The sequence below is a fragment of the Drosophila eugracilis genome, unplaced genomic scaffold, assembly GCF_018153835.1.
Source record: "Drosophila eugracilis isolate 14026-0451.02 unplaced genomic scaffold, ASM1815383v1 contig_1198, whole genome shotgun sequence".
Lineage (NCBI taxonomy): Eukaryota > Metazoa > Arthropoda > Insecta > Diptera > Drosophilidae > Drosophila > Drosophila eugracilis.
Genome location: NW_024571982.1, coordinates 1 through 12,868, shown reverse-complemented (window position 1 = coordinate 12,868; position 12,868 = coordinate 1). Strand labels below are relative to the sequence as shown.

Genomic DNA, 12,868 nt, shown 5'->3' with positions numbered 1-12,868 from the left:
CGGAAATGGCTCAATCGACTTCGCTATTGATCCTGATTAAGAATATATATACTTTATAGGGTCGGACACGCCTCCTTCTACCTGTTACATACTTTTCAACGAATCTAGTATACCCTTTTACTCTACGAGTAACGGGTATAAAAATAGTACGAACTTATCGGTTTTTACTTATATTTCTATATTTTTCGCTTTTCAAAGTCAATTGTTGTAAATAATCCATAAAATGGATGATTTGAGACCACCATTAAGTTGATCAGTAGGTGTTGAGCGTGATATAGCCGACAGTGTTTGTCGAAAATCACCAGACAATAAAACGAGTGTTCCACCTAAAATCCGGGCGTTTCCTCTTATATATCGCAGTATACTATCAAACGCTTCCAATGCTTTCTTGTGAGACATTGTGCATTCGTCCCATATAATAATTTGACACCATTTGCCCATTCCAGAATTTTGTTGATGTTGCATATTGGAGCCAGTGTTGGTAAACTCAATGCTTCAATGCTGAATGCGCTGTTCGTCCACCATCCAAAAGAGTTGCCGCAATTCCAGATGACGCCATGGACATTGCAATATTAATTAATGATCGTATGGTTGCAATATGAGCGATAGAAGAAAAGTCTTACCAGTACCACCGGGCGCATCGACAAAAAACAACCCACCGCATTTTTCTGAGATTGCACGCAGTGTGTTGTTCTGGAACCAAGTGCGGAAGATTCCTTTGAAAAGATGTCCTGAGAATCAAAGTTTGTTTCTCATTGCAACTCACAATCGAGTAGGTCATTTCCTCGTCGGTAGGAATTCCCAGTTGCACCAGTGTCTTGTTAGCGATTTCAAACATAAGCCATCAACTAAATGCCAATCAATCAATGCCTCGTTATACACGTTTGGTATGAATAGATGACGTAAATTTCACAATTTACATAAATTCTTACGTAAATCACATAAAAAAAAACTAAAAACAAAATAAACACAACTTCAAATTTAACTGATTGAAAAGGGCTGCCAGCTTAATTTATAGAGAACAGCGAAAGACTGAAAACAAGAAACTGTTAAAACTATTTGTTTCTATAATAATTCCCTCATCTTGCGGTAAAGAAAAAGCGTAAACGAATTTGCAGCCATTCATTTGAAAGTTTTCTTAGACCTTTTCAGCCAGCGAATCATGATTACACTCTTATTGGTAAAAAGTATTGCTTTAATGGATTATTTCATCCAACTTCATTTTAATAGCCATTTCAACTTTCATGTAACAAATGCGAGCTTAGAAATCGGAAAGGATAACTTTTTAAGCCCCTCCTTTAAAGTACTTTGTAGATGGCTGGGCAGTTTGGCGGCTCCTTGTGCAATGCCCGGATAGCTCAGTCGGTAGAGCATTGGACTTTTAATCCAAGGGTCCAGGGTTCAAGTCCCTGTTCGGGCGATCCAAATTTTTTAATTTTTTTTTAAACCAAAATATTATTGTTATTTCTTTTTTTAAATTAAGTTTTCTGCACTTATTAGGAAATATAAAAATAAACCGGCCACTAATGCCACCCTGCACCGTGCAGTTGGCAACGCGGCTGCCGATCAAGCAGTTTTCATGAACTGCTTGATGTCGATGGAGTGGTGCGCCGATAAAGCAGTTCGCTTGAAATCGAGTCGTAACCGGTGACGTGTGGTCGAGTTTTGGACGCAGGCATTCCGACTGGAAGGTTGGCAGCTTCTGTAATCACGCTTCTGTGAGGTCCGATTGTGGGATGGCCTGAGGCTGGGATCTACTGTGTAACGGACTAGCTCATGTTGACGGAACGTCCGCACTAAGCTTGCCATCAATATGGGTGCCATGGAGGAGTCCGCGGCATTCAGGTTGGCTAAGGAGGGATGAACCGGGCCAGGGGTGAAAACCAGCAGCCAAGAGTTCCCGTGGTAGGCAGTAGTGGGATAGCGTACCGGAGTGAACTGCCGTTATCAGCCCAACCAATATGGTTGGACCACAATCTTTTTGCAACCGCTTAAAAAACTATTTTTTCAAAATGTCTGGAAATTTTTTTCCACACGTATTACAACAATTGCGAAATACTTTTTCGGTGACTCACTTAGTAGTAGTAATAATAATTCTTAGATCGCAATCTTCGAGCCACCATCAGAAAACTAAAAACTACCTATTAATTATTTTTTAGCTATGATAACTATTTTATTTCTCAACTTCTATTCTTAGTACCAGAATATCTAGCTTTCTGATAGGGTACTTATTATTATTTATTATATAATTTACACGAGTTTAATACTTATGTATATAGAATTTCATTATATTTTATCTCCAAATGGTTAAAGACCAAAAGGTTCTCCAATTGCTTCTTAAATTAAATAAAAATGAAGAAGAAACGCTATAGTTTAGTGCCGCGACTGTAAGAAATCCGTTACTGTTTTACACAATTTTAAAGTATTCATTTTGCTAGTGGACCTATTGTCAGAGAAAGCATATTGAGTACCTGATTGTGACGTCACTGCCCATGTGAGGCCTTATAACCTAAATATCTTCCTAAATAGCGAAATAATATTCTGACTTAAAAACTCATTGGTAAAACGATATATATATAAGATATATGTTATGCAAGGTCAAACGAAGACATACTGTAAAATATTTTGGATGGCACAGTTTTCCGCGGCTTGTGGGCGTGGCAGGAAGAACACTAACGTTGAGCTCGTAAATACGTATTTCTAAGCCAAACTTTGTAGCTCTTATAGTTCCCGAGATTTTTGCATTTTTGGGGCATCATAAAACCTACATACTTAATCGGAACTTTCTATCACCTATAGTTACCGAGATATCATCTTTTCTACAAAATGCGAAAACCGTCTTTCGATCTTGGTGGGCGTAAGAGTGCCGGATAATGGTACCACCATAAGATGTGCTGACATCTAAAGAGTTTACATACTTAATCCCATCTTTCTAGCTCTAATATTTCCTAAGATTTCAGTGATTTTAGTTTTCCGTAATTTGTGGGCGTTAGATTCTGCGTAGGGATCTCAAGAATTTGTCTGTTTAAGCTCTATATCTCTAATAGTTCTTGAGAACTCATCGTTCATACGGACGGACGGACAGACGTACATGGCTCAATCGACTTCGCTATTGATACTGATCAAGAATATATGTATATACTTTATAGGGTCGGAGACGCTTCCTTTTACATGTTACTTACATTTCATTTACTCGAGTAACGGGTATAATAACAATACCGTAGACCAAAATAAATTTTGCTTTAGTTATTATTATTTAACGGTTTTTTGTTAGTTTCTGGCTAAAAAGTTTTTTCCAAATTTTTTCTATTTTCCATTCCTTGAAAATGAAATTAAAAAAATAAATTAACCTGTTAAACAATTTTGGGTTGGGTCAACGATGTTCGTTCTGCTATATTTTTTTTTTGAACTAAATTAACTTGATATCCTCTCCAGACATTTATAAATTTGATATTTGTAGCAATTCTTAATAATTTTTGGCAAAACACTAAAAGTGCCACAAACGAAAAAAATAATTATTACCGCCCGAACAGGGACTTGAACCCTGGACCCTTGGATTAAAAGTCCAATGCTCTACCGACTGAGCTATCCGGGCCTTCATGCAGCATCTGTCTTAGAACATCTCGTAAGGAACGTACAGAGTTCCGTTCCTTATCCAAGATCACCACCCAAGGAAAGCAAGAGGGTACAATTTAAAATAGTTTTTATTTTTTATGCCATATTCATACATGTTTACATACTTTTTGTTTTTCTTTATATTTTTATGGTTTTTGTGTTTTCATAGTTGAAGTTTTATCTGTTTTTATTTTCGATTCCATTTTTTGTATAATAATTGCCTTTGCAATCGAACCCAGATTAAGGTAATACATACATGCGAATTTCATTAAAAATTAGTTGCGTAATTTAATTTTTACATGGAATGCAGTTAAACTTCTTGCGCCCACTGTGTCCTGGCGGAAAGTGAGAGCCCCCTTAACCCAAAACTTCGAATGGTTTTTCATTTCAATCGATTGGGAAAATCATTTGATTGCGGTTCCGACAAGTTGCATTAAACAAACGATCGAAAATGTACAAACTAAGATTGAACAAATGTACAAAATGGGAAACAAAAAACGATTAATTAATTTGTGCTAGGTATTTTTTGTTTGATTCTCTCATTTTCCATAGTTTTGTTCGATTTGCCTTGCCTTGCTCATTCTGATTTGTTTTCTCTAAAATTTGTCTTGCTAATTCGATATACATAATTTAGGCTTACGGGCTAGGTTCACGTAGACTACCGATAGTTCTAGAATGCACTAACCTTAGCTTAGCGAAAAGTACAGCATAAATAATTACTTTACATTACGGTTATGGGTTTCCTTTAGCATTAGGCTTTAACAATTCTCGCTTTAATCAAATTTCGTTGGCTTACTGTATCGATTAACTACCGAATTACAAATTTCATTTACAGACATTGTTGAGAGGCCTTGAATAAATAACGTGGAAGGATCGGCTGCTGTTCTAAAGAAAATCCTGATTAACTATAGCAAGTTCTATGCTAAATTTAAAATATTTTACTTCCTGTTTATATTCCGAATTTGTTCTTCAGTGGCATTTAAAAACGATTGATTTTTGATAAAATTAGTAAAGCATTTTCCTCTTCAAAGCTGCTAGAGCACTTTCAACAACACAAACGCAAACATACAAAATAATTTGAATAAAACAGTTTTAGGTTTTTCCGAAATTTTCTCTCCAAGACGAAACACAAACATAAAAAGGCGATTCCCGAGCTGGGCCGCTCTGCTATTTACAAACTAAACAAAGCCTTATGTGGTTAACTAGAGTTAGGTTCTCTACTAGCTAGGAATTAAGTACACTCTTTAGGACTCCCTGGAGGGTGCTGGGTGGGGTTTTGTGGGCGTGGGGGGATCGAGGTTGGGGTACGATACAAACGAAGAACTAATGTTAATTAGAAATCACTTTGAAATTATTGCAGATATTAGTTTTGTTCAACTCGACAGCTCTGTCTGTTCATCTGTGCAGCTTACGGGCTAGAATTATGCTAGGCTTACGAACTAACAGCTTTTCGAATACTGCTTAGAGAAAGAGATTCATCATACTGGAAGGACCCACGGGCACTCGCACGGATAGAAGGTGGTCCATCATATCCTTATGATCCAACGGCAAATCAACATCAGATATTAATGTGAAATCGTTTCACATTGATGTTAAAAATATGATCTTGATATGTTGAATACATTTAGGGAGCAACTCAAGAATGGCTTCATGCAACATTTGAAAACGTCGCCATAGATGAGGGACTGCGATTGCCCGGGGTGCCACCTCCAGTATCATAAACCCAAACGAGCCACGCGGATTTGCGGCTCGTTTCTTAGCTTAACACGAATCAGTTGCAAACAAGAAACATCACTGGATGTTGGTTGATCGACGGGCGGCGACAGGCGGTAGGCGATGGGCGGTATGCGGCAGGCATCTGGGGGCATGGCAGGCTTTGGCAGGCGGACAGAACTCAGCAGCAGAACAAATTGCAGCCGACAATGTCCGCCTTGAACTCCAGCTGCAACTCCGGGTCGGGCTCACAGTCCGACTCTAAGAGCTGCTCCAGGCCCCGATCCTGATTCCGATCGACGGGATCATCCTGCTGGTGGTGCTGCTGTTGCTGCCTGATGATAACCTGAGATCAGAACTCCTGCGGATACTTGATGCAGTCGGGCGCCTGGGAACTGGAGGCGGTGGAGGCGAAGAGGGAGAGTTGGGACCGTTGCCGTTGCTGCCGCCATTGGACAGCGAACCCGGCCCTCCTGCACCACCACCCACCCCACGGAGCCACCACCACCCACTGAGCCACCGTCCTGCGACTGATAGCCACTGGCCGCCGAGGCCGCCGCCGCCGTCTGATATGGTTCCTGATACAACTGATTGAGTCTCTAACCAGTACCCGAAAAGTGCCACGCGTCCTATGCGCTCAGGTGCGCGAACTGTGACGGATGGATATCGAACTGGTGGTAGGGATGGCCATAGGGACCCATGTGGTAGGGCACGATGTTCATCGAGGCCATCTTGTGCTCCTTCTTCCACTTCATGCGCCGGTTCTGGAACCAGATCTTAATCTGCCGCTCCGTGAGGCACAAGGCGTGGGCGATCTCGATCCTGCGGCGGCGGGTCAGGTAGCGGTTGAAGTGGAACTCCTTCTCCAGCTCCAGCGTCTGGTAGCGGGTGTATGAGGTCCGTTGTCGTTTCGTCTCGCCATTGGCATTCACAGTACCTGGAGGGAAAAGTGACAAAAACTTGCATTAGTTGTGTTGGAAAATGGGAATGTTAAAGTTAAATATAAATTAAATGTTAAAACGAGAAAGTTTTAAAAACACAAAATTACGAATTAGATTAAAGGAACATATTCTAATAACTACAACTTCTCAGTGAGTAAGGAGATGATAAATCGGTTTAACTAAGAAAGATAAAGACCTTTGAATTCTACTACTTATTCCCAAAATGCTCTTTCCATACTTCAGCCAAAATATGATTTATTTCTACCGAAAACTATTTGAGGGCGTTCCTAGGCAATCGTCAAACGTTCAAGTGGACAACACCACCGGATCCCCAATCCTTCCAGCTTTCCCACCGCTCCGAGGCAGTTAATTTTCTCTCATTTATATTGTGATTTTCTGCAACGTTGCGCATTTCATAAATATGACGTGTCAAACTGCCATTTCGTGGCACCCGAAAAGTTCATACTGTGCATTGTGTTCTGGCAAGTAAAAGGGAAGGGAAAGGGCTGCGAGAGGTTTGGCGAAGGTATCTTGCCCCAGACAGATGTTTGTCGCTAGCCGAAAACTTGTATCCTTGTATCGGCAATCGTCGGCAGATAATGACAATTTCCCGTTCTTGGCAAGTCGCCCCCGAAAACTATTCTGTCATCTGTATCGGGTTTTTCGGCGTTTTCATTTGATTTCACTTGAGGTAAGCCATTGGCGTGATATGTGTTCAGCGTTCCTCCTTTGTTATAATGAGTGGGGCGCGGTGCAAAAGTAGACTTTTAAAAGCCACTGTCGCCGTGTAGTTACTGGCCAACTCAATTGGTCCGCCCGTTTTCTAGGGCTTTCCCAATACGCGGCAAAGAGTTGAGGGGAGGTTGAGGAGGTTGAGCCCTGGGCCATAGACACTGTATCTGTACATCTCTAAATATATCTGTTAGAATGTGGGTAATAAATAATGTGATAGATTTAAACCGCTGATTCGCTAGTGTCCTCTCTGTGAGTTTTTGGGCGGATTGTTGGTCTGATTGACTCCAGGCCTTACCCGCCTTGGAGTGCATAATGCGGCCCATTTGGCTAAATGGGAAATAGTTTGTTGGCCTTCTTGAGAATCAGTGGAGATTACATTTTAAGAGTGTTAGTATGCTTATATCTCTGGTTCTAAGTCATGAACGACATTCTTCTTGCTTTAATTTAGTTCACTTTTTATTTATTTCAAATTTGATCAATCCAAAAACACAAGTAAGCATTCTTCTATATAAATTGTAATATTCTTCTAGGTCGTTGATTTAATTTAATCCCGTCTCGGCCTTGGCCACCCAAAATACACCTCAGCTCATGGCCCGCTTTGAGCAGAAACAGAAAACAAATACTCGCCCACACACTGCTTCCACAAGCTGCTGCCGGCGCTGCTTCCGGGAGTTTAGTGGGTCTCGATGCGATACAGAGTCGTCACATCAATCAGCGGCCAAATGAATTTCGATTAAAGTTGAAATTAATCACCCATTTATAAGGCGAGTTTCAGCGTTGACTGTGGCCAGGGATCATTTAGAGAAAGAGAGGAAGAGAGAGCGAAAGCGTCAGACATCAAAGCTGGGTACTTCTGGCTGGCTGCCATCCTGAGTCAATGGTGTCCACTTGTGACTAAGTAAAACAGTAGCAGACAGTAACCAGACAACGGTCGGCTCCATTAATATGCGATCAGCTGGCACGGAGAGGGACTGGGAGCTAACTGTTGGCTAAATTGGAAGTGCACTAGTCTTGACCATTTCTTTGAAACAGGTTCAGGGCTGCAATCGTCAGTCAGGCCATCGACGAATATGCAAGTGTAATTTGCTAGCCATTAGGGCGGAAACTTTGCCCAAAACTTGCAGCCTGACTGATGCATGATGTGCAGACATTTTGAGGCTTTACTATTTGATGCTGGGATCCTTGACTCCTTGCCCAGGTGTCCACAATCACCTCTCCTCAAGGGTCAGCAGACACTTTTTAGAAATATCTTTCATGTCTGCCTGTAGGGAGATAACAATAAAGTACAGCGCCAAGAACAGACTTGTTCGCCGCCGACCATTTGCTGTTTTCTGTCAAATGCTGCTGTCATGTTGTAATTTGTTTACACCACTCAGGCCGAATGCTGCTGAGCGGAGGGAAAGCGGCGGAGGCAGCATTGCGAAATGTATCTGCATGGATGCGCAGACCAGAGCTTAGGGCGCCCATGAGAGGACTCGGAAACAAGAAGTCAAGCGGATTAAGGAATTGAAAAGGGTGTTAATTTAGATTTTCTCAGTTACTTTGCAGAATCAATTTCCAATGAAATCTAAAACCATCTGCCCCATCTCTCATTATGTCTAAATCAGCCCCATCATGAGGGCCTCTGCCCCTGTCTGGGATTCATCACAGGCATCATCAGCCACCACCCCACTCGATTCTGTTTGATTTGACTAAAGATCACCATGCCACACATCCGCAACCGTTGAGTTCCCAGCCGAGTGTCAACACTATGGCCTCCCATCTCCTGCTCTTCAGCTTATATTTTTTCTTTTATTTTTTAAGTTAACTACATGCGAAGAGAGTAAGTAGCGCATCGTCGTCATGGAAGCAGCAATATCTGGGCGCGAAAGCCCCAATGAGCTGATAGGGCAGAGCACCATCCAAAGAGCCATAGCATTCGAATCCGAATCCGATCCAACGGCACCCTGGCATGCTGGTATCACCAGCTTATAATAGGGGTAAAGGGGGGGTGGACAGAGTTGACAGCGCCAATGGAGCGAACATTCAGCGTTTACAAGTTTGTTCCATCGCTCAATGGATGGATGGCAGGCTGGTTCGATTGATTGGTTTGGCTGCCAGCCCTCAAGATCGCTCGCTTTGAAGTCTGTGTTCCGCATTTGTGAAATACTTATATATAGATATATTGGATTTGGCCAAGCACGAGTATATGACACATTTTGAGACAGAATGCCAAAAGTATAAAGAATGTGCTTTAGGTGTGACTTCAAAATTTTTGGGGAAAATATTAGTTTCATAAAAAATTAAGCAGCTTCACCCAAATCAAACTGGTTAAAATGAATAGAATTATTACAGTCGAGTTTCAATAAACAACAACATCCACACTCGGTCTTTTCCATTGTTGACCATTTATCAAGTAATTTTCGCAAGATGATTACAAGTGTACTTTCCACAAGAGAGCCCTTTCGACAGCTGCAATACACAGTTGAAATTTGGAATTTTGCATCCCATTTCGCCTCATCACAAAATCTGTTTCAGAATTTATTATGATTGATCGGAGCTGGGAGCCTTTCGATCTCAGTGTCAGTGGGTCTCGGAATAATTCAACTGCCATTGTCTGGCCGGACTCTTGTTCCTGATGTTTCGGGCTTGTGCGTTCCTTACATTCCTCATCCTCGGGTCCTTTCCGCAGGATTGACATGAGATTAGCATACAGCTCAGACTGCCACAGGTTCCAAAAAGTTGTCATGAAAACCTTATGAATGGATACCAGCATTTTGGGCCGAAGCGACTTGCTTTCTGCTTGGCGGCAAAGGAAATGAAAATACGACAACATTTGGTAATAGTCGCAAAAACACTCGTACTGGTCATTACTGTAAGGGCGGTCTTGGCGTCTGGTCAGGCAAAAAAATATTTAAAAACAACAACCGAACATCGTCATCGTAATCAGCACGTGTGTGGCACTCCAAGATCCGGCAATTGGCCCGATGGCGGCGAGGGGCGTAGCTCCATCATCGGCAAAAAGTAATCATGATTCATCATGCAAACAACTTTGAATCCATATACGAACTGTAAAGCTTTATTAATCAGAGAAAGCGCTGACAATTTGAGGCTGGGAAACGATGAGCAAGGTTTCATGGCTGATGAGAACTTCACATCGTTTTGAGATAGACATCGATCCAGATTCAAAACTGACTGAAATTTCTCCTCGTGTTGATCTGCTGGAGCCGTTGATGTTCACAAAACTTCATAACTCAACGCACGATCATCGTGGTGCTGTCGTATTACTAAGAGCCCAAAGAGAGTCGTTTAACTAAAACTATTATCAATGCTACCATTCCTAGCGGAAAATAATGCTACAGGCTGAGTCAGAGATAGAGGAATTTTGTCATAAATTGAATCAATTAAAGACAAGCCAACAAGTGCTCTTGGCCAAGACGCCTAATCAAGGAATCTTTGAGCAGTTTTCTGGTGGCCTCTGAAACTCCAAATACGCCCTCAAAAATATGAGCCTTCAAACTCGAACAGTTCCAGAAAATAAACTCAATGGGAGAAGAGAGGTGCCACGCTTGAGGACTGCTGAAAGAGATAAATCTTGGACTGGACTGATTGACGACTAGATATATAGAATGCAGGAGTCAAAGGGCCGTCGCGGGGTCACAGGATATGTGCAGCGCGCGGGTTAATTCTTTCGAAAAAGAAAATTGAATCAACATGCGTCGCCGCAGCTATCTGAGAATGGTCTGGCCTCTATTGCAGGCAGCATTTTCCTTCCCGTGCGCTGTACTTCCCGTGAAATGATGCCGCCCCGGCTCTGACCGTGTGTTTTTGTTATTTTTAGGGGCAAGGACAAATGATTTATATTTGTGATAATGAGTGCAAGCCGCTGGCCTCCACCCACTTGTGCAACCACTTCAGCACGCTGGAATGCGCTGGGGTCCACCGATGTCCGAAGAATAACCGTAGCCAGAACTACTGTCTGCCTCCTTGTTCATATTTATCACACTGTTTGCCAGAGGGCTGAGGAATTCAAAAAAAAGGAGCAGGAACAGCCACTGAGCTTGATCATTAATCACAATTCAAATAATAGAAGCGATGAGTCACAGGATGGTGGTCAGAAAATGGCAAGAATACTGGAAAACACTCCAAGAAATGGATGCAGCTGGGATGGGGCTGGGTGAAACTTCTTTTATTGTTTTTTTGTTTCTCTGTTTTGTAGGTGAATTCAGTGGCCTGCTCCGCTTCACCCATCTACTTTCACCCACCTACCCCCTTTCAGGTTTTTGGCATTCGGCGTGGCTGCCTTTGGGTTTGGTTTCCGTGAAATGTGGAAATTATGCTGTAAGAAGTAAATTGATTATTTCTTGCTTAAAGCATTTTTCAATTTATATTCCGTGTTTGTTGTCAACACGAACATGACATTCAGTTTCGTCACTCCGACAGCCTCCGACAGCCGAGGGGCTGAGCTTGAGAGCCGCCACAATGCCCAGAATTTCATTCCCCAGCCTTCTCGCAAGTTTTCACCTACCAAGGCACTGAGGAAATGACATGTGGCAAACTTCAAAGCCCAGTAGACTTTTCGGCAAACAGCTGATGCGGCTCGCGGCAAATCAGAACGATCTGAACCTGAAGGTTTGGCTGGCGATGGAAGACCGTCGTCCACGGAGGCATTGGTTTCCGCAAATACTTTGGTTGAAAAGCAAGATTGAACTAAGATGAGAACCATTATAGATAAGTCACTTATGTTTGTTATTAAGATTTTAAGAAATTAACTAAATATCTGGGATTAAAAAAATGAAAGAAAATGTATAATTAAGGAGAGAGAACTCAATTCAATCGATTTAGGTCGGATTCCTTTTCATTAATGTTTTAAAAAGTAAAAACGTTTCTCAGCTCATTACAGTGTTTGATAACCTTTTTAAAAACTAATGAAATTATTACCTTTTTGATAACTAACTAGCAGTCATGCGCTATTGACTGAACTGGTTTAAGAGAGCAGTTATTCTTCATCCTCAAAAAAAGCTAATACTGAAATTTCAAAATGAAACATCAAATTATAAATCGATACTGATTTTGCCAAACGTGGAGTTTAGCCAGCGGCAGCGACCTTTAACTTCCCAAACTGTAACTGCTTTTTATTGTATTCTCCTCCACTGAATCGTGGTACTCACTTCAGCCACATTGAGCCGCCTGTAAATCAAGCTGACACATCAGACTTAAGCCAGGGATTAAGCGCAAGTCAGCCCTGGAGACAATGTGGATCTCCATCTCAACCCCCTTCTCTTCACTGACCCGCCCCTTGAAAGACTGTTTCATTCCTGAAACAGAGCAATCAACCTTGAGAGCTTTGGTAATTAATGAATTGAAACAGTTGCCCACCCCACCTGCACCTCGAACCATCCTTCGAATCCTCCAGCCGGGCATAATGAGCTGGTAAACAAATTGCGCGCTTTTGAATATATTGTGTTGAAAATATAATAAATGAATTATTATGTAATTAATGAGCTTAATTAATGGCGACGCAGGTCCCAGGTCCGGGCAGGCACTGACCCAGCCTGCCGAGAGGAACCAGCCAGCCGGACCGAGGCTATCGTACATGTATCTCTTTTAGATACACCTTTTAATGACTTTTGTAAATTATTTATATATGCATTTTTGCCCGATACTATCGTTTATCTCTTGATTTGAAAGAGTTCCTTCTCCATGCAGAAGAGGCAGCAGTGGAGGCGCTGAACTATGCATAATTGATATAGGTCCATAAACAGACACTAGTTAATTCATAAAATTCATAGATTATCGTATGTACTACAAATTGAACAGAAAGTGGCAGCAGGAAAACCGCCTTCTCACCCAGAGACTGGAAAATATGGAATTGAACTGCAGCT

The 12,868-nt window shown here is 41.8% G+C and overlaps 1 protein-coding gene and 2 non-coding genes across 3 annotated transcripts; 1 reads left to right on the top strand and 2 right to left on the bottom strand.

Annotated features, from left to right (window-relative positions):
• Window positions 1-1,347: 1,347 nt before the first annotated feature.
• Window positions 1,348-1,420, top strand: Trnak-uuu. Its single transcript has one exon. It is a non-coding gene; the product is annotated as a tRNA-Lys (tRNA).
• A 2,102-nt stretch (window positions 1,421-3,522) lies between these two features.
• Trnak-uuu lies at window positions 3,523-3,595 on the bottom strand. Its single transcript has one exon. It is a non-coding gene; the product is annotated as a tRNA-Lys (tRNA).
• A 2,244-nt stretch (window positions 3,596-5,839) lies between these two features.
• On the bottom strand, window positions 5,840-9,759 carry LOC121530196 (homeobox protein H55). Its single transcript, XM_041818820.1, has 2 exons — window positions 9,648-9,759; window positions 5,840-6,265 (listed from the first exon to the last, which is right to left on the bottom strand). Exons 1-2 carry the CDS (start codon window positions 9,757-9,759, stop codon window positions 5,958-5,960), a joined length of 420 nt encoding a protein of 139 aa, XP_041674754.1. The 3' UTR covers window positions 5,840-5,957.
• Window positions 9,760-12,868: the final 3,109 nt, after the last annotated feature.

Excerpts from the sequence above, each read along its gene's own strand:
- LOC121530196 (XM_041818820.1), bottom strand. The coding sequence starts at position 9,759 with ATGCTGGTATCCATTCATAAGGTTTTCATGACAACTTTTTGGAACCTG. Across the intron at positions 6,266-9,647 it reads AGGACCCGAGGATGAGGAAT|GTACTGTGAATGCCAATGGC; the intron begins GTAAGGAACGCA and ends TTTTCCCTCCAG.